This window comes from Triticum aestivum, chromosome 2B (assembly GCF_018294505.1).
Source record: "Triticum aestivum cultivar Chinese Spring chromosome 2B, IWGSC CS RefSeq v2.1, whole genome shotgun sequence".
In the NCBI taxonomy this organism is placed as follows: Eukaryota; Viridiplantae; Streptophyta; class Magnoliopsida; order Poales; family Poaceae; genus Triticum; species Triticum aestivum.
Genome location: NC_057798.1, coordinates 750,702,275 through 750,728,715, shown reverse-complemented (window position 1 = coordinate 750,728,715; position 26,441 = coordinate 750,702,275). Strand labels below are relative to the sequence as shown.

At 42.2% G+C, this 26,441-nt stretch overlaps 1 protein-coding gene across 1 annotated transcript; it reads left to right on the top strand.

Moving 5' to 3' along the window:
• Positions 1-22,214: 22,214 nt before the first annotated feature.
• LOC123039548 (protein N-lysine methyltransferase METTL21A-like) lies at positions 22,215-23,114 on the top strand (the record flags this gene model as incomplete). Its single annotated transcript, XM_044462667.1, has 1 exon — positions 22,215-23,114. A coding segment is annotated over one exon (678 nt), but the record flags the coding sequence as incomplete, so codon positions are not given.
• Positions 23,115-26,441: the final 3,327 nt, after the last annotated feature.

Below are 26,441 nucleotides of genomic sequence, written 5' to 3'. Positions count from 1 at the left end.
TCGAGACTCCTCGTCATGTCCCCGATCTCATTCGGGACTCCAAACTCCTTCGGTACATCAAAACTCATAAACTCATAATATAACTGTCATCGAAACCTTAAGCGTGCGGACCCTACGGGTTCGAGAACAATGTAGACATGACCGAAACACTTTTACGGTCAATAACCAATAGCGGAACCTGGATGCTCATATTGGCTCCCACATATTCTACGAAGATCTTTATCGGTCAAACCGCATAACAACATACGTTGTTCCCTTTGTCATCGGTATGTTACTTGCCCGAGATTCGATCGTTGGTATCCAATACCTAGTTCAATCTCGTTACTGGCAAGTCTCTTTACTCGTTCTGTAATACATCATCTCGCAACTAACTCATTAATTGCAATGGTTGCAAGGCTTATAGTGATGTGCATTACCGAGTGGGCCCAGAGATACCTCTCCGACAATCGGAGTGACAAAACCTAATCTCGAAATACGCCAACCCAACATGTACCTTTAGAGACACCTGTAGTACTGCTTTATAATCACCCAGTTACGTTGTGACGTTTGGTAGCACCCAAAGTGTTCCTCTGGTAAACGGGAGTGGCATAATCTCATAGTTACCGGAACATGTATAAGTCATGAAGAAAGCAATAGCAATATACTAAACGATTAAGTGCTAGGCTAACGGAATGGGTCATGTCAATCACATCATTCTCCTAATGATGTGATCCCCTTAATCAAATGACAACTCATGTCCATGGTTAGGAAACTTTACCATCTTTGATTAACGAGCTAGTCAAGTAGAGGCATACTAGTGACACTATGTTTGTCTATGTATTCACACATGTATTATGTTTCCGGTTAATACAATTCTAGCATGAATAATAAACATTTATCATGATATAAGGAAATAAATAATAACTTTATTATTGCCTCTAGGGCATATTTCCTTCACAAACTTCTATATGTTGCAAGATGATCTTAGAAAAATTGATGGCATGGAGATTGTAGAAATTAAGCCGGGAGACGGATCACAGCAGTACATCGTGGCCTGGAAGAATAACCGGAATAGCCGTTTTTGGGTGGAGTATACAACAGTAAATTTCGCAGAACCTATACGGTGCAGCTGCAGAAGAATGATTCGAAAGGGTCTACCTTGCAAACACATATTCCACATACTGAAGTACTTGAACATATCTGAAATACCAAAGTGTTTAGTTCTTGTTCGGTTCACGAAACAAGCAAGGTTGGGACTGCCCGCGAGGCGCACAAGCGATCTGTTGGGATATGGTTGGACTTGGGCAGAGGAAAGAATGAAATATAGCCAGGTCAATGTGTTAGCTTCAGAAGCTATGCATGCGGCATGCAAACACCCAGCTTTGTGGGATCAGTTACAGGATAGTTTGAAGGCTGTGATAGCTAAGAGTCATGAGTATGATCTGCTACAGGAAAATTTGAGCAACAATATAAATGACTTCAGTAAGTGTGCAGTTGAATATGTAGACGATGGTGAAGGCAACATGGTCGCAGTTAAAGATCCTATGAAAGTGTCCAGCAAAGGTGCAACAAAGGTAGATGAGAACCGCCCTGTCTCGAAAAATGGTAGACCACTCTCTTTTGATGAGTTGAAAACCCGGTGCGGCGCTTGCAAATTGCTAGGACACACTAAACGTAGCAAGAAATGCAAACTAAATCAGAAGTAAGTGTTTGTATGCATTCTGGATTATTGAAAAAATTATCATTCATTAACTTATCTTGTCTTCTATGATGTGCAGAACAGTGGAGAAGGAAGAACTGTAGAACACTTGCTTCAATTTTTTACGGATAAATCGAGTGAACATGGCAGTATATCCTTTTCACATTATGGCATCAATTTTAGTTCGACGTTTAACATCGTGTTTGGATCCTATATATATCTTCTATACCTAAATAGCTAGCCCCCACTACTAGATTTGTCATCACCGCTGTGCTTCCACATCACCTCAATTATTTACAGCCTTCCGATCAAAATTGTGTGGCATCAAGGAATCATGCATGTGCTCATAAGTTACTTTTTGCATTAATGTAAATTATGCCACCTCATTGGTCATGCATGTCTTATTTTCCCAACGCATGCATGCATTTTTTGCATTAACCTATCAACTCAAACAACGCCACTTCATCAATCATGTCTTCTATTTGTGGGGATTTTTTTTCTCTTTTATACATCATTTTGCCACACACACTTCTTTTAAGTTTTATCATTTTTAACATGTAAAACTCTTACATTTAATTTCATTGGTTTTAAGCACTAATTTATGGATTGGTTTTAACACGGTTCCCGCAGCAACGCGCGGGGCATCATCTAGTTGTAGCAACTCGATCGACACTTTGTTTAGTGGGAGTGTGAAATTTTTACATCTCTAAATAAACAACAAAATCCGACCTAAATAAATTAGCTATAAATTAGAAAGAATATTGTACATTTCCCCTCCCCACATCCTAACTGCCATTAAATAACATAACTTACCACTCCCCACCACACATTCACCCATCTACCTCGCGCGCCGGTTCGAACTCCCCTTATCCCCACCTACAGTAGATCGAGAAAACCCCCGCCGGCGACCGCTGCAGCCGCCTCCATGGAGAAAAGCCTCGGCTAGCAGAGAGTGATGATGAAGCTCGCCGGTGATGATGAGGGGTGGCGCGCCCAGTTGGCGGAGGTGTGCGGCTGGTTCCCCAGCACGGAGATGTTGGTCAACCACGCGCGTGGCCTCGTCAAAGTCCTCACCGACGCCGAGAAGAAGCGCACCTTCCCCTACGGCTGCGGTGTCCCGCCGGCTCTCCTCCTCGTCCAGGCAATGCGAGAGGCCACGCTGAGCGACTCCCCTGTTCAGCATGCAAGGTGGCGGATGTACCGCTCCACCACCATAACGCTGCGGCCAGATCCAGCACGCGTCGCGTTGATGGCGGAGCGCATCGACGTCGAGCTCGCTATCCCTGCGCCCATGAGCCCGGACTACCAGGTCCGCCACGTGCCAAAGCCAGTCCTGCTGTTGGGCTCTGACGTCGTGGAGGACGACGTGGACGAGGTACTGCTCATCCCTGATGACCCTGAGGAGGGCGAGGAGGACGTCGTGCAGATGGTAGCGCCGGTTGCCGTCGAGGATGGCAAAACAATGCCCATCAACGTCGAGCTCCTTCCCCTGCACCCTGACATAGTGAAGGTGGAAGAAGAGGAGGTGGCTCAGGATCAGGTGGCGCCGGCGGTGGTCAAGAAGAAGGCTTCTCGTGTGTGGTGCGCCGCTCACGCCGCCTCAAATTTCTGAAGAAGTGAAGATGGGCACAGTTGCTGAAGGAGGATGAAGCTGCTGGTTATCTTAAGTTAGGTATGCTGTTATATTTTTCAGCATATAAGTTAACATTATTTTGGGTTTGATGTTGGTTAGGTATGCTTTTATATGTAAGCATATAAGTAATGCAATCGGTACGGTTTGATCGAGTTCTTTGTGGCTGAAGAACTGAATATCTACTGCTCACCCTAAGTGCCAAGTTCAGTTAAATTTCTGAATATTGAATATGTATTGTTGCTTTGCTTCAGTGTTGCATGGAAGCTGCTAGATGTTGCTCCTATGTTGCAACAAGACAATGTACTAGTCTGCTACATAAATCAGTAGTGTTGCTAGGTGATGTGCCCATGTGCATCACATACCAAATATAGAACATGCCAAAAGTGCATTGTCTATGAAATACAGGACATGCCAAAAGTGCATTGTCTGCCAAATATAGAACATGCCAAAAGTGCACTGTCTACCAATCATTATGGCCCCATGTTATTTATGCTGCAATCTCTGTTACACTTTGCCCATAAACTGAATAGCAAATAATTCAGCATCATTTCATCATGTCAATTACAATGATGTCAATAACTTTATGAACAATCTACTTGCTAACTATGACAGCAATCATAATGGCAAGCAGGCCAAGATACAGAAGACCTCCAAATCCTAAAATCCTATCCCTATAGAGCAATATCTCCTTGTGCATCTTAACCATTGCCCTCTTTTCTTTCTCATTCCTTTTAATTTCAGCTTCATATTCTGTAATCTTAGTCTCCAGTTTCTTGTTCTTCATGGTAAGATACTTAATGACTGACTTTGCTTTGCTATCCCACTCCCCATCAACCCATTCAACATACTCAGAAGTGATATCATCCTAAATAAATCATGAGCAATTCAAGTCATTTTATAACTGAACTTGTCGCTGCAAGCGTTAAACACTGAACTTTTTTGCAGCTTGACCACAATAGCAGTACTAGTTTGAAGATCATGCTCAGTACACTAACCTCAAACACACATCCCCCGAGTGCGCTGCCAAAATTGTCTGCATCTATGCAGACACGGGCACTAGGAGTTTCCTGATGACCACATAGATGGAGCTTGTCATGGCCATAGGTGATGAATTATGGGCGATAATGCTGGGATGTAAAGAACAACGGTAAAGAACTTACCTTTTTGCCACCAAAGTGTAGCACTGAAGAAATCCTAGCCGTGGGTTCTCCCGGCCCGCCGCCGCCCACGAAACCCTCATCCCCTGTTCCACTAGATCCGCCGCCGCTGCCTCCTGTACCACTGAATCCGGCCCACCTGCTTGCAGGACCCAGGGTTCGACCTAACTTGCGGTCGCCACCGCTCTTCTCGCCGCAGCCGCCGCCGCCCGATGCCCAGCTCGCTGTCATGCTTTCACCGTCGAGATTTGGAGGCGCAAATAGAGAGGGAGGGCTAGGGATTTGGAAAGGGAAACGAGAAAAGGGGAAAGATCGATGTGAACCTGGCAAAATGGGCTGGTGTAGCGCTGCCGGGAAGATAGCCCCGCCTGTGGGGCCCCTCACGTGGTTAGATGGGCCGTGCCTGGCATTATGGTGAGTACAGAAAAAGTTAATTATACATATAGTAAAAAACGACGGGTTTGTAAAACAAACTAGAAAAACATGATGCCTGATAACACACGATAGAGCCAACGAGCTGACATGACTAATTTTGATGAGTGTAATATTACATTTTGGCTTGATACATTTACTTATCTACCATGACTACTTTTCATAATAATGTGATGAGGGGGAATTACTGGGAGATTATGCAATATGATGACATGCAGATAGCTAAGGCAGAATGCTAAGCTTGGTAGAGTTTAAAAAAAAGTTAAGATTGTGAAATTTTTAATATGAAACTTACGAGAGCAGTTGAAGAGAAAAATAGAATATTATAAAAAATTGGAGAAGGAGAAAAATATTAAGCAAGAACAGTTGATAAGTGAAGCCGTGAAAAATACAATTATAAAAAATTGGAGAAGGAGAAAAATATTAAGCAAGAACAATTTATAAGTGAAGCCAAAACTTTATTGGTACGACCAAATTGTCTTCTCTGAGCGAATTTTATGACCAAATTGTCTTGTACGAGCAAATTGTCTGACAGACACATACACATGCATGTGCCCTGTTTATTACATAAAATGATAGAACCCCTAAGATAATCATGCCGTCGAAACCTTCGACCGGACTAAATCCAAACCACTAAAACTTCAATCTTGCATGCCGCATGGATTCTTTAGGCGCGCCTTTTGCTTGCGATTTTGCGAATTTTGTTCTTCACACACTCCATCATGTTTGAAGGTGACATAATCAACTCTGCGATGAAACGTCTTCTCCTTACGTCAATGGTGGCCTGCAAAAAATGACATAAAGGTTACATGAACCGAAGTTGCTACACCACCATAGTAGCTAGTCTACAAACGAAAATAACAGCATACCTGTGTAAATTTGCGGGTGATTTTGTCCCCGTCCCAATGTTCTAGACATTCTGTGACAAAAAGGCCACAAGAGTTCCTGGTACATATGCAGACATTAGCGGTGGGCAATACAAAAATGTGTGTTGTTGTTTGATTGTGCATGATGTCCTATTAACTCACCCATCCTCTTGCTGGGGTATGTCATACTCCTTGATAGGCCACTTACTTACGTCCGGATATTTCCCTGGTGTAATAAGATTTGCCTGACGCATATCGTGTGCTATAGCCATTCGCTATAAAGAGGATAGTGTTAAAGAACAATCATAAACAATATGTAAGAGCTATGGTACAAATGTTGGTTACATTACCAGTGCTTTAACAGTCCTCTCAGTCAGGTCCAGAGGATAGAGCGAATCGAGAACTTGGAATTATTTCTTGATCATGTGCATGACCATGGTCATCCAGTGGCTATTGTCGATATTCAACGCGATATACGTCTACAGTGCAAAAAACCATTACGTAGCAAAAGAAATACTTGATGAACTATCCCGTAGTGATGAATCACAAACATTACGTACCTTATCACGCATAGTATACTCTTTCGTGACTCTATTAACTGCCCCAGCTTTGGTCAGAGCACTATCCATGTTGCAGCTAGATGGCAATGGATCGTCATTTGCGATAGCACGATCTACAAGGAATTTGGACCTCCACGCTGGACAGAGGTAACGATCATGACCAACACGCAGCTCCAAATGTCCCATATAAGCATCAATAACCTGCATAGAATATCAGCGCATTACATGTTGAGAGTTGAGATATAGATTTTTGAGCATTTTAAAAATAGGACATGCAAGTAGTACTTACATCGTCCGACAGCCATCTATGGCCTAGTACCGGTAGAATCCTTTCGGAAGTTAGAGTTATGCCACGGCCTTCACTGTAGTAAATTTTTTTGTTCTTGTTCTTCTCAGTGCTAGCAGCTAACTCGACAAATGAAATAGCAGCATCAATTATTTCCGGCGTCAACTCATTTGCCACAACCTTCGGCACATTATTGTTTGAAAATAGAGCTGCATGAAATAATATGAACGTCAACAATGGTGATCATATGCATTGGTAGTAAATAAAAAAATTAAGATTGTTAGTTACGATACCTCTAGTAGCAGTACTAGTACCAGAGGCTCTCTGACCATGGCTGGTACGCCTGCCGGGCTTGTCAAGTGCGAAGGGGGATTCAAATTTCTTGGGAACGGTCCGCTTCCGCTTGCCGGACATAACCTCATCATCCTTATCGATTGTTGCACCCTTTTTTCCATTCGCCTTAGCCATGAACTTGCTGACAGAAGATGGACAAATGTCTATGTCCGATGAAGGTGCTACAGTAGAAGTACCAACCACCCAAGGGTTTTCCGGTGTAGCCCCACATACATCATTACGCTTAAAAGGTGAAGCTTCCTTGTGTCCATTCAGCTTCGGTGGTGTTTTCTGTTTCGAAAACTAAATCGTGTGAACATTTCTGGACGAAAAAAATTAAACGAGAAAATTATAGACAGAAAGATAAATACATAGTACCTCAGGTACAGTTTTATGGTCGGGAAGCACTATATCAGGCTGCGTCATGTCAATGATCGGGCGTCCATCACTGTCCATGTCTTCCTTGTACACGGATTCCTTCTTTTCATATGGACCATTCTCGAACGAATCCACTTCGTCTGGATCATTCTCCGCGGATGGCACGGCAGCAGCCGGCTTGTACATGACACCTGCTTTGTTCAACTTCTCCAACAACCTCTGCAGTAGAAATACAAACTTAGTAATGGTAGCATGGTTTAAAACAGCAAACATACTCTAAACTATAAAGTTTGGGTGTGACACCTCAGCAACTATATCAGGGATTTGCCTCATCTCGGTGTGTATGAAGTCCATGCACCGCTTCATTACAAGCTCCATCAAATCTTCCGACAATGCGGCTGTCGTCGACTTCTTTGCGTTTCCAGTTGCAGGCTTGGTTTTTGGCTTCATGGTAGGCGCATTATTTGGGATGTTGGGCTCCTGAGCCCTATACTCCTGGGTGATATTATTTTCGATCTGCATGCGATATTGAAGTACATGTGATGAATAAAAAATAAATAGTATTAAGTTACAAAACATTTAAGAAAGACGAAACACAATGATTTACCCTTACGTTACCACGGCCGCGCCCATTATCAAAGTCGAACCTATCTCTCCTAGTGGCTGCACCTTCTGTCCAGTTCCTCATAAGAAGTTGTATGGACAAGTTGGGATTATAGGCGCATTCGCCTTGGACCGGTTGCACCTTCTCCCAGTACAAGTACTACAAAAAATATAAGGATTTAGAGTTAGTAAAATACATCACATAAAATTGCAATGATATGATAATTGACATTATGCAACATGTCTGATATGTGTACCTGCAAGAGAGCCAAATTGCCTTTCGGCCATTGGCGCAGGTGTTTGCCTTTCTTCACTATGCGAAGGCAATCAAGGAGAACACGAATGGTGATGGCATTCCAGTTAATCTTTGAAATATGTTTCACATGGTAGACCAAAGCGTAGTACTGCTTTGGCACAATCTTGCTCGACGTGGGAGCAATAATTGTTCCTAACAGGACCAGCACTACCTTGCGAAGGAAATCATTGTCGGTGGCTTTACTTTTAATTATGTCCTCAATGAGATTATCTATCACTATGTTTTCTGATGTCTTACTGAGAAATTGTGGCGGCACCCGCTCCTTCATGTCCTCGCCTTCTTCAGTCAGAATGTCCGAAGCGGACAGTCCTTGGTTCTCGAGGTTAAAGATGCACTCGACGTCGACCGCACCGAGAGTCACCTCCCCAACCTGCTCTTGTATAATGAATCTGCCCGTGCTGGCCTGAAAATTCTCAATCATATACCTAATCAGCAGGGTACACATCTTAATAGATGGTATCTGCAGCATGCTGCGCAATGATGTATTAGCCACTCTAGCGCGTTGACCGCTCGATAGATCTGCAACAAGCTTGCACCATTTCTCCACTGCGCATACTATTTCTCCATTCAGCTCGTCCATCCTGTTGAAAGAAAATATATAACTTCGTGACATTAGCTAGCACTAAAGCAAAAATAACAATAGGCATGCAAAAATATAAAACTTTCTGGCAGTAGCTAACACTAATGAAAAAATAACACTAATGGAAATACAGAACTATCACCATGTATACTGCAACATGCAGCCAAGTGTGTGCTGACATGAGGCAATAAAAAAATAACTACAATTGGTAATTGAATTTACTTGCATCTGATCAAGTTCTTTGAGTATCATATTAATTATATAATCAATAAAATTAATATGGTAAACTATTACTTATTCGTCTGGTTGTCTTACTAATAGGGTGACAAATTGTTCAACTGTAAATAAACTAGAGTCTATAGCAATGGTACCTATTTGGGGTTCATCAACATCTAATGTTAATAACTCTTTAATGTTCTATGTGCACAATATTATAATTGGATCGTGTGACAAAAATATAATTGGATCTTGTGACAAAAAATGTATTGCGTCATGCATCTAGTCCAGTTCATACTAGTTGAAATTATGTGGTAAACCTAAGTCCATCAAAGCAACGAGACGGAGGAAGTAGCTTGCTTTGAAGGCGCGAGGGAAAGAGGACAATTTACTTGATCTGTCGACGAAGATGAAAGAAGTCGGCGATGCGTTCTCGACGTAGTTCGTCGAGGTCGGCCTGCACGTGCAGACGACCTTGATCTTCTCGGGGTTTTTGTGGCGTGTGGGATGTGGCGGACGGAGCTGTCGACGCCTCGCCGGCAGGAGTCGATCTAGTCGACGACATGTGCGAGGAGGAGGAGATTATATACGAGGTCATCGCCTAGGTCGTCGTAACTTCCCTGTGGCCAATGTCGCGATCTATATTTTCCTTTGTTGAAGCGAGGCTGAACGTGCTCCTCAATCGTAGGGATTAGGAACATATGGATTAGCACGATCCCAGAATTGTGTAACAGAACGGCAACTACTCCCGTGATCGACGTGCGTGTGATCGACGTGCATCGAAAGCGCATCATTGTGGGCTCCACAATATGGATCCGACACTTATTTGCGGTCTGGGCCGGCCCACCTACCTGCATTGTTTCTTCCCTCAAAATAAATATCATTGGTTCATCCCTAAAAAAAACTCTTTGTGACACGTATTAGTTATTGTATACTTGTATATGTTCAACAGTATTTATAGTATCTCTATCATTTCTACAATATTATACATGCATCGAGTGTCGGAAATGAATGATACTTGTCATGCATGCATGCCATGGTCATCGTAGGTTACAGCTTAAGTTTGGGATCATTTTGTGAGATCGTAAAGAAGAATAGATACAGGGTATCAAACCTATAGAGTTTTTGCTTCAAAGGTACTTCGGTCGAGATATTGGACATAGAATGCCACTCTTTAAAAAGGAAAAAAAGGTTACGCATAAACCACTTTCAGACCTGCCCTCCGGTAGACCCGAATGGTCCTGCTTGTACATGGTGCATGTGGAAGCATGCATGAGATGACCCCAACTTTTGGGAGCATGTGGGCTTGGCCAATGTGGTCCCCCAGGCAAGGTGTGCACGAATTCGGACACAAAACGCACGTTGCGTCATGTGGGGGCAGTGTTGTAGGGTTTTGTCGCCAGAAAACCCTAGAAATTGCATCGAGTGTCACATATGAACGATACTTGTCACGCATGCAAGCCATGGTCATCGTAGGGTATGCATGAAGTTTGGGATCATTTGGTGGGACCGTCAACGAAAACCAATTTCAGACCTGACCTCCGGCAGACCCGAATGGTCCTGCTTGTACATGGTGCATGTGGAAGCATGCATGAGATGACCCCAACTTTTGGGAGCATGTGGGCTTGGCCAATGTGGTCCCCCAGGCAAGGTGTGCATGAATTCGGACACAAAACGCACGTTGCGTCACGTGGGGGCAGTGTTGTAGGGTTTTGTCGCCAGAAAACCCTAGAAATTGCATCGAGTGTCGCATATGAACGATACTTATCACGCATGCAAGCCATGGTCATTGTAGGGTATGCATGAAGTTTGGGATCATTTGGTGGGACCGTCAATGAAAACCAATTTCAGACCTGACCTCCGGCAGACCCGAATGGTCCTGCTTGTACATGGTGCATGTGGAAGCATGCATGAGATGACCCCAACTTTTGGGAGCTTGTGGGCTTGGCCAATGTGGTCCCCCGGGCAAGGTGTGCACGAATTCGGACACAAAACGCACGTTGCGTCACGTGGGGGTAGTGTTGTAGGGTTTTGTAGTCGGAAAACCCTAGAAAATGCAACGAGTGTCGCAAATGAACGATACTTGTCACGCGTGCATGCATGCCATGGTCATCGTAGGGTATGCATGAAGTTTGGGACCATTTGGTGGGACCGTCAAGGAAAACCAATTTCAGACCTGATCTCTGGCAGACCCGAATGGTCCTGCTTGTACATAGTGCATGTGGGGGCATGCATGAGATGACCCCAACTTTTGGGAGCATGTGAGCATGGCCAATTTGCCCCCCCCCCCAGGCAAGGTGTGCACGAGTTCAGACACAAAACACACGTTGCGTCACGTGGGGGCAGTGTTGTAGGGTTTTGTCGCCGGAAAAACCCTAGAAAAAGCATCGAGTTTTGGAAATGAACGATACTCGTCATGCATGCTTGCCATGGTCATCCTAGGGTGTGCATATAGTTTGGTCTGAATTGGTGAGACCGAGAAGATAAACCTGCTCCTGGTACATGGTGCATGTGGAGGTATGCATGCGACTGTCCCAACTACATTTGATTTAATAATATTTCAAGTATCAAACAGAAAATAAAATTTATAATTTGGAATGAAGAATTGAAATAATGGAGAAGTGCAATAGAACATAACATATTATCTTACATTTTGGAAATATTTCGAATATAAAGAAGAGAACAAATATTAGAATGAAGAAGTGAAATAAAACAGAACATTTTATCTTACAAACTAAAAATATTTCAAAAATAATAAAGATAAGAAATATTAGAATTAACATTTAAAATAGAACACACCATTTTAGTTTATATTTTGTAAATATTATCAATATACAAAAGAGAACGAACAAATGAAATAAAACACAACACAATTTGGCTTATTTTTTTAAATATTAGTAAACACTTTTACAAATAATATAGAAAAAAGAGATTTGATTTTAAATATTAGAAATATAAACAAGAAAAGAAACAAAGAAAATAGAAAACATATCAGCGCGCGGGGGTAAGGCTGCCCTGGGCCAGCCCGCCCGAATTGGGCCCAAGGCGGAGCCGCGCAGGGCACATCGCAGCGCATAGCCGTTGGGTGGTGGGAGTTTAGTCCCACCTCGCCAAGCGAGAGAGCGCCGCACCGGTTTATATACCCGGCTGCGACTCCCCTCACAAGCTCCTATCAATTGCAGGCAGTACATTGCCTAACTCTCGTACCCTCTGCCCCGTGGGGCCTACTAGTAGCAGAGATATTCTGCACCACGGGCCTGCATCCTGGCCCATGCACAGCAGGGTTCCTAGTCGTATGCAGGCCGTGGAGTATGAATTCTCCTGCTCTTGTAGGTGGGCACTTTTTTTGGCATATTGCCACGTGTATTGATCTTCAAATCACACACTAAATTATACACATGCTCACTTGCATTCAATACACAATTTTTTTTGTAATACATGACAAGTTAATGTTTTGACCTTCAAGTCATCTAATAATTTTTTTGAAATTGTTTGAATTTTTTATTAATTTATAATGCCTTCTAGACTGACTGGTCAAAACATCGGTCTATACCTCAGGGGGGCATTGTAAAAAATTCTTTTTCCAAATTTTCTTTCATAGCCATGATTGGCATCACACACTAAATTATAAACATGCTCACTTGCGTTCAATACACATATTTTTTTGCATATATGACAAGTTAATGTTTTGACCTTCAAGTCATCTAATAAATTATTTTGAAATTGTTTGAATTTTTTATTAATTTATAATGCCTTCTAGACTGACTGGTCAAAACATCGGTCTATACCTCGGGGGGCATTGTAAAAAATTATTTTTCCAAAAACTGGCTTAGGTTAGACCAAATGGCCCCTCCGGAATGCGGTCATTTTTTTGACCACCTCCAAATGACCTCAACTTTGGCACACATGATCTATTGCACAAAAAAGGTGGGTTCCAAAGGTTTTATATTTTTTTGAAATTTTTATTAATTTATAATGCCTCTAGAATGACTGGTCAAAACATCGGTCTATACCTCAGGGGGCATTGTAAAAAATTCTTTTTCCAAATTTTCTTTCATAGCCATGATTGGCACATGTGGGTCACCATGTTCAAGAAAGTTTGTGTCATTTGGAGGTGGTGGGAAAAATCACATTTTTTCAAAAACTGGCTTAAGTTAGACCAAATGGCCCCTCCGGAATGCGGTCATTTTTTCTACCACCTCCAAATGACCTCAACTTTTGCACACATGATCTATTGCACAAACAAAGGTGGGTTCCAAAGGTTTTATATTTTTTGAATTTTTTATTAATTTATAATGCCCTCTAGACAGACTGGTCAAAACATCGGTCTATACCTCAGGGGGGCATTGTAAAAATTCTTTTTCCAAATTTTCTTTCATAGCCATGATTGGCACATGTGGGTCACCATGTTCAAGAAAGTTTGTGTGATTTGGAGGTGGTGGGAAAAATCACATTTTTTCAAAAACTGGCTTAAGTTAGACCAAATGGCCCCTCTGGAATGCGGTCATTTTTCGACCACCTCTAGATGACCTCAACTTTTGCACACATGATCTATTGCACAAAAAAGGTGGGTTCCAAAGGTTTTATATTTTTTTGAATTTTTTATTAATTTATAATGCCCTCTAGACTGACTGGTCAAAACATCGGTCTATACCTCAGGGGGGCATTGTAAAAAATTCTTTTTCCAAATTTTCTTTCATAGCCATGATTGGCACATGTGGGTCACCATGTTCAAGAAAGTTTGTGTGATTTGGAGGTGGTGGGAAAAATCACATTTTTTCAAAAACTGGCTTAAGTTAGACCAAATGGCCCCTCCGGAATGCGGTCATTTTTTCGACCACCTCCAAATGACCTCAACTTTTGCACACATGATCTATTGCAAAAACAAAGGTGGGTTCCAAAGGTTTTATATTTTTTTGAATTTTTATTAATTTATAATGCCCTCTAGACTGACTGGTCAAAACATCGGTATATACCTCAGGGGGGCATTGTAAAAAATTCTTTTTCCAAATTTTCTTTCATAGCCATGATTGGCACATGTGGGTCACCATGTTCAAGAAAGTTTGTGTGATTTGGAGGTGGTGGGAAAAATCACATTTTTTCAAAAACTGGCTTAAGTTAGACCAAATGGCCCCTCCGGAATGCGGTCATTTTTTCGACCACCTCCAAATGACCTCAACTTTTGCACACATGATCTATTGCACAAACAAAGGTGGGTTCCAAAGGTTTTATATTTTTTGAATTTTTTATTAATTTATAATGCCCTCTAGACTGACTGGTCAAAACATCGGTCTATACCTCAGGGGGGCATTGTAAAAAATTCTTTTTCCAAATTTTCTTTCATAGCCATGATTGGCACATGTGGGTCACCATGTTCAAGAAAGTTTGTGTGATTTGGAGGTGGTGGGAAAAATCACATTTTTTCAAAAACTGGCTTAAGTTAGACCAAATGGCCCCTCCGGAATGCGGTCATTTTTTCGACCACCTCCAAATGACCTCAACTTTTACACACATGATCTATTGCACAAACAAAGGTGGGTTTCCAAAGGTTTTATATTTTTTTGAATTTTTTATTAATTTATAATGCCCTCTAGACTGACTGGTCAAAACATCGGTCTATACCTCAGGGGGGCATTGTAAAAATTCTTTTTCCAAATTTTCTTTCATAGCCATGATTGGCACATGTGGGTCACCATGTTCAAGAAAGTTTGTGTGATTTGGAGGTGGTGGGAAAAATCACATTTTTTCAAAAACTGGCTTAAGTTAGACCAAATGGCCCCTCCGGAATGCGGTCATTTTTTCGACCACCTCCAAATGACCTCGACTTTTGCACATATCATCTATTGCACAAACAAAGGTGGGTTCCAAAGGTTTTATATTTTTTTGAATTTTTTATTAATTTATAATGCCCTCTAGACTGACTGGTCAAAACATCGGTCTATACCTCAGGGGGGCATTGTAAAAAATTCTTTTTCCAAATTTTCTTTCATAGCCATGATTGGCACATGTGGGTCACCATGTTCAAGAAAGTTTGTGTGATTTGGAGGTGGTGGGAAAAATCACATTTTTTCAAAAACTGGCTTAAGTTAGACCAAATGGCCCCTCCGGAATGCGGTCATTTTTTCGACCACCTCCAAATGACCTCAACTTTTGCACACATGATCTATTGCACAAACAAAGGTGGGTTCCAAAGGTTTTATATTTTTTGAATTTTTATTAATTTATAATGCCCTCTAGACTGACTGGTCAAAACATCGGTCTATACCTCAGGGGGGCATTGTAAAAAATTCTTTTTCCAAATTTTCTTTCATAGCCATGATTGGCACATGTGGGTCACCATGTTCAAGAAAGTTTGTGTGATTTGGAGGTGGTGGGAAAAATCACATTTTTTCAAAAACTGGCTTAAGTTAGACCAAATGGCCCCTCCGGAATGCGGTCATTTTTTCGACCACCTCCAAATGACCTCAACTTTGGCACACATGATCTATTGCACAAACAAAGGTGGGTTCCAAAGGTTTTATATTTTTTTGAATTTTTTATTAATTTATAATGCCCTCTAGACTGACTGGTCAAAACATCGGTCTATACCTCAGGGGGGCATTGTAAAAAATTCTTTTTCCAAATTTTCTTTCATAGCCATGATTGGCACATGTGGGTCACCATGTTCAAGAAAGTTTGTGTGATTTGGAGGTGGTGGGAAAAATCACATTTTTTCAAAAACTGGCTTAAGTTAGACCAAATGGCCCCTCCGGAATGCGGTCATTTTTTCGACCACCTCCAAATGACCTCAACTTTTGCACACATGATCTATTGCACAAACAAAGGTGGGTTCCAAAGGTTTTATATTTTTTGAATTTTTTATTAATTTATAATGCCCTCTAGACTGACTGGTCAAAACATCGGTCTATACCTCAGGGGGGCATTGTAAAAATTCTTTTTCCAAATTTTCTTTCATAGCCATGATTGGCACATGTGGGTCACCATGTTCAAGAAAGTTTGTGTGATTTGGAGGTGGTGGGAAAAATCACATTTTTTCAAAAACTGGCTTAAGTTAGACCAAATGGCCCCTCCGGAATGCGGTCATTTTTTCGACCACCTCCAAATGACCTCAACTTTTGCACACATGATCTATTGCACAAACAAAGGTGGGTTCCAAAGGTTTTATATTTTTTTGAATTTTTTATTAATTTATAATGCCCTCTAGACTGACTGGTCAAAACATCGGTCTATACCTCAGGGGGGCATTGTAAAAAATTCTTTTTCCAAATTTTCTTTCATAGCCATGATTGGCACATGTGGGTCACCATGTTCAAGAAAGTTTGTGTGATTTGGAGGTGGTGGGAAAAATCACATTTTTTCAAAAACTGGCTTAAGTTAGACCAAATGGCCCCTCCGGAATGCGGTCATTTTTTCGACCACCTCCAAATGACCTCAACTTTTGCACACATGATCTATTGCACAAACAAAGGTGGGTTCCAAAGGTTTTATATTTTTTTGAATTTTTTATTAATTTATAATGCCCTCTAGACTGACTGGTCAAAACATCGGTCTATACCTCAGGGGGGCATTGTAAAAAATTCTTTTTCCAAATTTTCTTTCATAGCCATGATTGGCACATGTGGGTCACCATGTTCAAGAAAGTTTGTGTGATTTGGAGGTGGTGGGAAAAATCACATTTTTTCAAAAACTAGCTTAAGTTAGACCAAATGGCCCCTCCGGAATGCGGTCATTTTTTCGACCACCTCCAAATGACCTCAACTTTTGCACACATGATCTATTGCACAAACAAAGGTGGGTTCCAAAGGTTTTATATTTTTTTGAATTTTTTATTAATTTATAATGCCCTCTAGACTGACTGGTCAAAACATCGGTCTATACCTCAGGGGGGCATTGTAAAAAATTCTTTTTCCAAATTTTCTTTCATATCCATGATTGGCACATGTGGGTCACCATGTTCAAGAAAGTTTGTGTGATTTGGAGGTGGTGGGAAAAATCACATTTTTTCAAAAACTGGCTTAAGTTAAGACCAAATGGCCCCTCCGGAATGCGGTCATTTTTTCGACCACCTCCAAATGACCTCAACTTTTGCACACATGATCTATTGCACAAACAAAGGTGGGTTCCAAAGGTTTTATATTTTTTTGAATTTTTTATTAATTTATAATGCCCTCTAGACTGACTGGTCAAAACATCGGTCTATACCTTTGGGGGGCATTGTAAAAAATTCTTTTTCCAAATTTTCTTTCATACCCATGATTGGCACATGTGGGTCACCATGTTCAAGAAAGTTTGTGTGATTTGGAGGTGGTGGGAAAAATCACATTTTTTCAAGAACATTTGGGTCACAATTTTTGAATTTTATGAAATGAAGGAATATGTGCTCAGTTATTGGAATATTTGATCATATGGTGGAGTATTTGCTATTTTTGCTTACTCAAATGCAGGAAAGATGTCATATGTGTCGACGACCAATTTCCACTTACTTCACTAAAAAACATTAATTTACTTAACCCAAAGTTTTACATTTGGTCAATTTTGCTTATGGGCAGAGCATGTTGCACATGGCCACAACCTGGGAATTTATTGCACCATTGCCACAACATGTTCCACACGGCCGTAGCATGGGAAGTGTTTGCAGCATGCCTGATCAGTGAAGCAACACTGATGCGGCATGTCTGATCATTGCAGCAGCTAAATTGAAGCAAATCATACATCTAAGGAACCATAATGGCAAATTTAAGGGACACAAATATAGATAGAAATATATACTACTGCCATAGATAGCAGCATCCACACAGCACACTTGCTGATGCAGACCACTACCATATTAGATATGTTTCGACCGCACATCACAGTACTGCACTTAGATAAAGTTCATACTAAATTACCACCACAAGTTTCCACCATCAGAACACCACACAAAGTTCACCAAAAGGACTGAGCCTTCCTACATCATACGACAACGAGGGTCTAGGGCAACTACAAGTCAGGGTTTCAGGACCTTGTGGAGGGCAGAATGCTGAGCCCTGATCTTGTAGTCATGACTGCTGATGGATGTAGCCCGACAATGCTCCATCATATGCTCCAACAACCCAGACATGGGCTTGGGCCTACTGCAGTAGGGGCACCGGTACTTGTCAGACCTCCAGTTGTAGTACTTAGCAGGTCCTTGGGCCCTGATCTTCAACTCCTCCTTCTCTTCAAAGGACTCGGCGTTCCCCTGGACCACATCATCTCCAGATTCATACTGCACACATTAATGACTGACATTAATACATTATGCATTCAAATACTATAAACATCTAACACTAACTCAATGCACAAATAACATTTCAACTAGGCCTTACCTCGTACGGCTCATCCTCATCACTGTCATAAGGGTCGTACCCAGATGCGTCCCACTTCCTCTTGTTGCCAACAAGATCCTCCTTCTGCTATATTGTCAACCAAGCAAGTCATTTACAAGGAATTGAATTGCAGTTCAAATAATGTCATTACAAACAAAATTGTGAATGTGAACCACATTGGTATGTTGCAAGTGACCAATATTGTCAATATATTTTCCAATGCAAAATATTTTAATATGAAACCTACAGATAAACAAATAAAGCTACCTAAACAATTTGTTTTTGCATAATGATGGAAAGCTCCAATCTATATTGGACAACATAGCTAATATAAATACATATTCTGGAAAACTTTCTAATTACAGGAAACCTACACAAAAGAATAATTCAGATGTACCTAAGCATTTTTTGGGATAATACAGCAAAGCTCCTACACATATTAACATAATGCAGTAGTTAATTAGGTACAACTTCAACTATAAATGCATACATCTTCAACAAACAACTAAAATTTCATTACTTACCTAAACAACAACAAATTATACTATAGATGTATCTTGTATCATCTAAATCAATTCATTGCCACATCATAATTAATGCATTCCAAATCAAATATGTTTCCATCCAATATCATTGAATCACAGATCAAATCAAATAATCATATATGTCTGCAGCATTGAACTACAGATCTAATAATCATATATGGTCTATCTGACCTTAAATTCCCCCTTAAATAAGGTATTCAACCTCATACTAATTAAAATCTAACAAGCAAAAATTCCAGGACTAATCTAATAAGCATCTGAAAAAACCCCAAGATGCTTTTATCTCTGAATCAACGGCATTGGAGAGGATGTTCAATGCTGTAAATATCTCTGAAGCAATTGCAAAATTCCACTGCTAACCCAAACTAAATAAGCATAGACTGCCCCTTCCCCTCTCCTTCAGAAGCCCCATTCCAACACAAACAAAATCCATCCATTGAGAAGCTCTTTTTGATTAACATGACAACACCAATTACATGAGCACATCCTTCACTATATTTACAACCAAACTAATGCACCATCTAATCACCTCAGGTAGACAATTTCCAAAAACACAAGGCCATGCACAACCCATCTCATAGCCTCTGCCTGACAGGCATCAATCAAGCATCAAAGAACTGCAACTATGACAACATGCATCAATGAAGTATCTAAGAATTGCAACTATGACAGGCATAATCCCTAGAACTAAGCATCCATTTAATTAATCATCAATAGAGAAGTATATATTTGACTAATCCATCGTCTAATCCTCAAGCCAAACACCTACAGAATTGCACAAATTCCACTACTAATCTAATAAGCATCTGAAAAAATCTCCATCCCTCAATCCGGCTACTTCTAACCTAATCTAATAATCATATGAGGTCCACCATTCTTGCACGAATCAAATACACAAAAACCCTAATGCAGAGAAAACCTCACATCTAACAAATCTAACCAAAGAACCTTCTGACCACAAACCCTACAATCTAAAAACTACCACATTAAAGTGATAAGCACATACCTTCTGCTCCGCCTGCTCCTCGCCAGAGCCGGCCTCCACCTTATCCACCTTCTCCACCTCGTGCGCCTCGCCGGAGCCCGCCTCCACCTTCTGCGCCTCGCCAGAGCCCGCCTCCACCTTCTGTGCCTCGCCGGAGATCGCCAGAGCGGGCGCATCTGGCTGGACTGCGCCGCTGCATCCCGCCCCCGCCTTCTCCAGATCTGCAGCGGAGGGAGCACCGCGCTGTACGCCGGCACGTCCCCTCACAAAGGTGCCCGCAGCGACCTGCCGCGCCTTCTCCACCAGATCTGCGCCCCAATCCGGGCGCTCACCTCCTGCGTCCGCCATGGCGATGAAGAGGATGCGGTGAGGGAGACGAGGAGGTTGGAGAGGAGAGGGAGTGGGGCTCGTGGGGAGTGGGGAGTGGAGATAGGGAGACGATGCGGCGGGGGGGGGGGGGAATGGTGGGCGATGCGGCCGAAGGTGGTTGCCGTCCACATTTATATGATGGGACAGTTTTGGCAACTACTCGTGACACGTGCTGCCCCACGCGCGGGCGGCTGCAGGCGTGCACGAAACGCCGCCGTATACGAATACGAGCATACGGCCGGGCATACGATCTAACCGGGCCCGTACGGGCCTCCCAGGGCTCCTCGACGGCTTTACGCGGGGGCAACAAAGACGATCATGCCCCTTGTTATGAACCGTTTTTGGTTCATCCTGACCGTCGATGTGTTTTTCCACCTCGCGTTCAGCCCGGGGGGAGCACCGGAGCAGAAAGCGAGTAGGCCAGCAATGGGTGATGGCTCGTTAAGTGGACTTTCCCCTCCACAAGGCCGAGAATTGCCCTCTCATCCTCCACATGGTCCGCGCTGATGCCACTACCACGTGGACACATAAAGGAAGAAATGAAAATGTACGCTCATTCAACATTGATAGCGGCATGTGCCAAAATTTCATGGACAATGGCTAATGCTAGAGTTCATGATGTACTCATTGGTACTGACCATTGAACCTACATATTTATTTTTGGAAAGGACTAATTAGAGTCAAATATATTTTTTAAGGCACATATATAGTTTTTTGCAGGAAAAACTTTCGATCTATTCATCAACTATCAAGGTAGTATAAACACCGGAAGTAAAATTACATCTTAGTCCATAGACCACCTAGCAACAACTACAAGCATTGGAGCGAGCCGAAGGCATGCAGCCACCACCCTGGTCACTGGAGCTGGGCAAACCTTGTTGTACTAGACACCCGAGAAGTCATCGTGCGAAGGACCTATAGGACTAGCACACTAGAACAACAAACACCGATGATGAAGACAAGCGTAGATCGGAAGGAACAAACCTCTAGACACATAAATGCATACGAAAGGCAACTTGATCTACATGGACTGGATCCACCGAAGACAAAAGTCGATCGAATCCCATGAGATCCGCCAAAGACAAACCTTCACATATCCTCCGACAAAGCTAGAAGCACCGCCTATACGAGGGCTAGGCAAGGAGAACCTTGTTCCATATTCAGAGAGCCGACGCCGACCTGAACAGGACCAAAACCCTAATAAAACTCAAGAAGACATCCAAAAACGAAGCCCTCCCACCGATGAGGGCTCGGATCCACCACGCCTCCATGGCCCTAATGCCACAAGAGACGAGGCAGACCGGCGGCGCCGATGGGAGGCACGAGAAACCCTAGCACAGGGTGTCCCTTGGAACGAGCAAAGGGGTACGACTTGAACCTAGATGGGTTGTTAGGCACATATATAGTTGGGAAGAACACCAACATGTATGGATGTAGTCGACGGAGCCCCGACATAGATTTTGCCATCTCCTTAGGGCTGTGATGTTAGGGTTTCTCGTCATGTGGTGAAATTTGGTGTCAGGTGCTTCAAATCTATGCAAGGATTCAACAACGACAAGTTCTTAAGGGCACATGCACAAAGACTTCTCGGATGTTACCGACAAGTTCAAGATAGCTCCGATAGGGGAGCAGCGACAACGGTGCATCATTGGCTCGTTCTGGCGACAATTTTGTTCGTTCGGTTTGAGATCCTTTGTACTCTCCCTATGAATTTTTATAATAGATCTAACCCTTTTCAATTTTATTATTTTTGCTTGTACAGATAACAATGCAAGAGGCCCCGACTTGTGAATTGAACACGGCATACAAATCCAGTCTGTAAGGAACACGGACGGAACACGGACACACCCAGGTCAGGTATGGATAGATCGAGCCAAATCGACAGCCAAGCGGCGGTCCGGCATTATCCTGAACCTTCTATTCGTTCTGATACCGCCTGTCTAAACCTGTCCGGCATTATGCGGTGCTGCACGTCGACGTGGCCGGGCGCTCCCTGGCCGTGGTGGAGCGCGACGGCGCGCACGACCCGGCCACGGGGCGCGCGCTCACCAGCTCCTGGCTCTGGGACTCCGCCGTCGTCCTCGCCACCCACCTTGCCTCGGCCAGACACGGAACGATCCACGGCGCCACCGTTCTCGAGCTCGGCGCCGGCACCGGCCTCCCGGGCATCGCGGCCGTCGCGTGCCTCGGCGCCGCGCGCTGCGTGCTCACCGACGTGGGGCCGCTCCTGCCGGGCCTCAGGGCCAACGCCGAGGCCAACGGTCTCACGCCCGCGCAGGCCGACGTGCGGGAGCTGCGCTGGGGCGAGGACGCCGACCTGCCCGACTGCGAGCTCCTGCGCGTGGACGTGGTGCTCATGTCCGACGTGTTCTATGATCCGGAGGAGATGCCGGCGATGGCGGCCACGTTGCGCCGGCTGTGGCGGGACGGCACGGTGGGGTGGGCGACCAGCGAGGTGCGGTGTGGCGTGCAGGATTGCGTGGACGTGCTGCGGGAGCACGGCTTCGATGTGGCCGAGGTCGACAGGGTCACCAGGCCGCTGCTGCGCGACCCCACACAGGCCTCCGACTTCGCCGTCTATCGCGTCGAGCTCCGGCGGCCTCATTAGGGTTTCATTAGGCGTCGATTCCTCTGTTTTCTTATGTGTGGGCCATTTTCACTTATACTACTTCCGAACTGCAAAACCAGCTCGGTTGCATTGCATGTAAGATACAGTAAGTTTTTTTCTAGATTTTTTTTGAGGGAAGTTTTTTTCTAGATAGAGAAAAGAATTTCCTCTTTGCCGCATGTGCAACAAAAACTCGAGCAATCGCACACCTGATTCTGAGAATGGGCCGGCCCATCTGAGCATGCAAATCTTCCGGAAGGTTCCTGACCAGTTTTGCAAACCTTCTAGAAGTTTTCTATGCCATTTCTTGTTTATCGATTTGTTTTAACTCTCTGGCTTTGTTTGTTTTTTATTTCTATATTTAGTTTTCCATTTCTTTTTAGGAGTAGTTTTCAGAATTACTTCAGAAATTTAAAAAATGTCTGCGCTTCAAAAAATGTTCTGGAATTTCCAAAAATGTTCCCACTTTCAAGATTTGTCCATAATCTCAGAATATGTTGGCAGTTTAAATATTTTTCCAAAAATCAAGCAATGTTAACATTTCAGACATGTTCATGAATTTTGAAATATGTTCACGATTTCAAATTTTTTGTTTGGAATTCCATAAAATCTTTCAGTTTTCAATTATTTTTCCAAAATTCGAAAACATTTGTGTTATAAATTGTTTTCTAGAATTTAATTATTTTTTCACAAAAAAATGTGCACATTTTTAAAAAATAATGTGCTTTTCAATAAAATTGTTCACATATTAGAAAATTGTTTATGTTTTTGCAAAATTATATACAAATTCATAAATTTTTCAAACTTTTTCAAAGCATATATTACATTTTTTTCTTGATTATTTAAAAAAAAATGTTCACTACAGTAACTAATTCCAGTTTTGCAACATCAACTTATTCCGATTCGCTACAGTGGAGTAGTCCGATTCTACGGCTACAGTGGGTTCTTTAAGGTATGCCTTGCTATAAAATCAAGCACGCATTCATCAGTTGCAAAATTCTTGTAGGTCGCCTCACTTTTTTGCAATTTGTTCAGGAAAATTCTAATTAACGCGCCCTGCGTCAAATTGTCGGGGTGTCGCACAAGCGGTGGAAGCGATCGACTGAGATGGGCCGGCCGTTAGAAGCATTCCACCGATCCCGGTTTCGGGAATGTGCTGGCTCCGGCCGTTTTTTTCGGTTTTGGGAATGTTCTAGAAGGTCCCTGAACCGGCTTTGCTCTGTTTCATTTTCGTTTTGTTTTTTTTTTTAATTTTTCCTATTTCTCTGTTCTTTTCACTCCTTTTTCGTGTTCTTTCTTTTATTTTGTCAGGTTTACTTTTTCAAATAAATGTTCAGAAATTAGAAAATCATTTTTTAGATTGTTTTCCATTTTTCGTATATTTTCCTATTTGCAGATTTTGTTTAGAAGTTCCAAAATAGTTTACAATTTCAAATGTTTTTTCGATTCTTTAATAAAAAGATGTTTGAAATTCATAACAAATGGAATTTACAATTCAAAAAATGTTTGCATTTTCAATTTTCTGTTCAAAAGTTTTAGCAAATGTTTTTGGAATTTCAGAAGATGATCCCAATTTCAAATTTTTGTTCAGAAATTTAAAAAAGTTCATGTTTTGAAAATTTGTTCGCAAACTCATAAAAACTCAGGATTTGTTTCATCAACTGTTGCCGCATTCAAATTCTGTTCACATATTTCAAAAAATCATGGTTAGATTTTTTTTTCTCAAATTCAACAAGTTGTCAAGTAAGTTAAAGAAATGTTCGCATTTTTCTTTTTTGTACTGAAATTAACAAATGTTTCAGCTTACAAGATTTATTCACAAATTCAAGAAATATTCATGTTTTCACATTGTGTTCAAGAATTCATAAAATGTTTGGGGAATTTCAAAAATTGATCCTGTTTTGACAAAAAATTGTAACTTCCAAAATGTTCTCATTTTCAATTTTTGTTGAAGTTTTTCAGAAAACGTTTGCATTTTTTAAAACATTACTCTTAATTTCAGAAGATGTTCTCGTTTCTCAGTTTTGGTCCCTTTTTGAAAAGATGTTCATGATTTCAAGCATTTTTCCACAATTTAAAATATGTTCGTGTTTGAATATTTACTTTTTTCAAAAACATAGTTATATCTGAAATTTAAAAAAAAAGTTTTAATCAGGTGTGGCATATATACACCGGGCTTCTATTTTAGACACAAATTCTGAGGAATTACAGTGGCGAGCATTCGAGTTCACTAGCATGAGCTCCTTGGTTCGATCACTCATGGGGGCCTGTATTTGGGAATTTTCGCCTAAGTTTTGCCAGCATTGTTTGTTTCTTAAAGTGTTGTGTTGCAATTCTAGCGAAAGAGCTATTCCCTTGTAACTTCGCTTAAGTTCGAAGTCACGGGTTTGAGACCCAGCGTGACTGCTCGGCTTTTTTCACGTTTTTCACCTGGCAAATGCCAAAATGGACCGTCCCAGGTCAGCCACCCCTTGTGTGAAACACTAGCTGTTTGACGCAAGGAGCATCGCATAGGAGCTCCCTTTTTCGGCCACCTAATGGGCCAGCGTGTGGTGCTAAGCGTTAAAATAAGCGAAATCATTAATTAAGGAGTAATCCTTCCAGAGATCACACCCACCTCCTCAGGTTGCGAAACGTGGCGCACAGTACGTCACTTGTCACAATCTGAGAGTTTTTTCCTTTTTTTCGTAGATCCGTTTATTTCAAAACATTTTATCTGTTAAACTATGCGTCCAAATCTCAAATCGTTCTCACTGTGGATTCCTCGTGTCAAAACTAGATTCCATATTGATAAGTTTTGACAATTTTTTTCACAAAAAAAAATTGACGAAAAACCAAACCAAAGCATGTCTTTTCCCTTCCCGAAAGCCATTTTCGAGAGGCACGTGGAAGAAAAAAAAAGAAAAAATATTTTTTTCGTTTCCGAGAAGCAGGGTCATTCGTCTCGGGCAAGCAAAACATGCCTCTCGTGGATGCAAAACTGTGCTTCTCACGGAAGGAAAAAAAAGAGAAAATGCGTTTTTTTTCCGTTTTTGAGTCACGACCGTGCCTCTCGCGGAAGCAAAACCGTGCCTCTCACGGAAGCAACAAAACACATTTTTTTCCGTTTTCGAGAGGCACGGCTGTGTCTCTCGTAGAAGCAAAACCGTGCTTCTCGCGGAAGATTTTTTTTTTTTTGCATTTTTCGTGCAATTTTTTTTTGAAATTTTTATTTTTGTCGAAAAGTTAAGAAAGACCGGCGGAAAGCCGAAACCCCCCAGAAAAAACCATCTACAAAGCCGAAACTGCATGCAAAAAAATAAAAAACGAAATCTGAAAGGAGTGTCAAGAGCGCGACACGTGGCGGCGGCTGAGAGCACGCCAAATGGCACGCTCTCAGCCCACCTGAGTGATTGTTGGAGGCTTCCGAAGGAGCGTTCGTCAACTAGTTGCTCCTCAGGGGTTCCCAGAGAGAAAGCCTACTAGCCCACTTTATTTCAACATGAGAATAGAAACATTCTTAGTTGCATCAGGAATGATAAAACTATAAGGATTAGAATCCCAAAACAA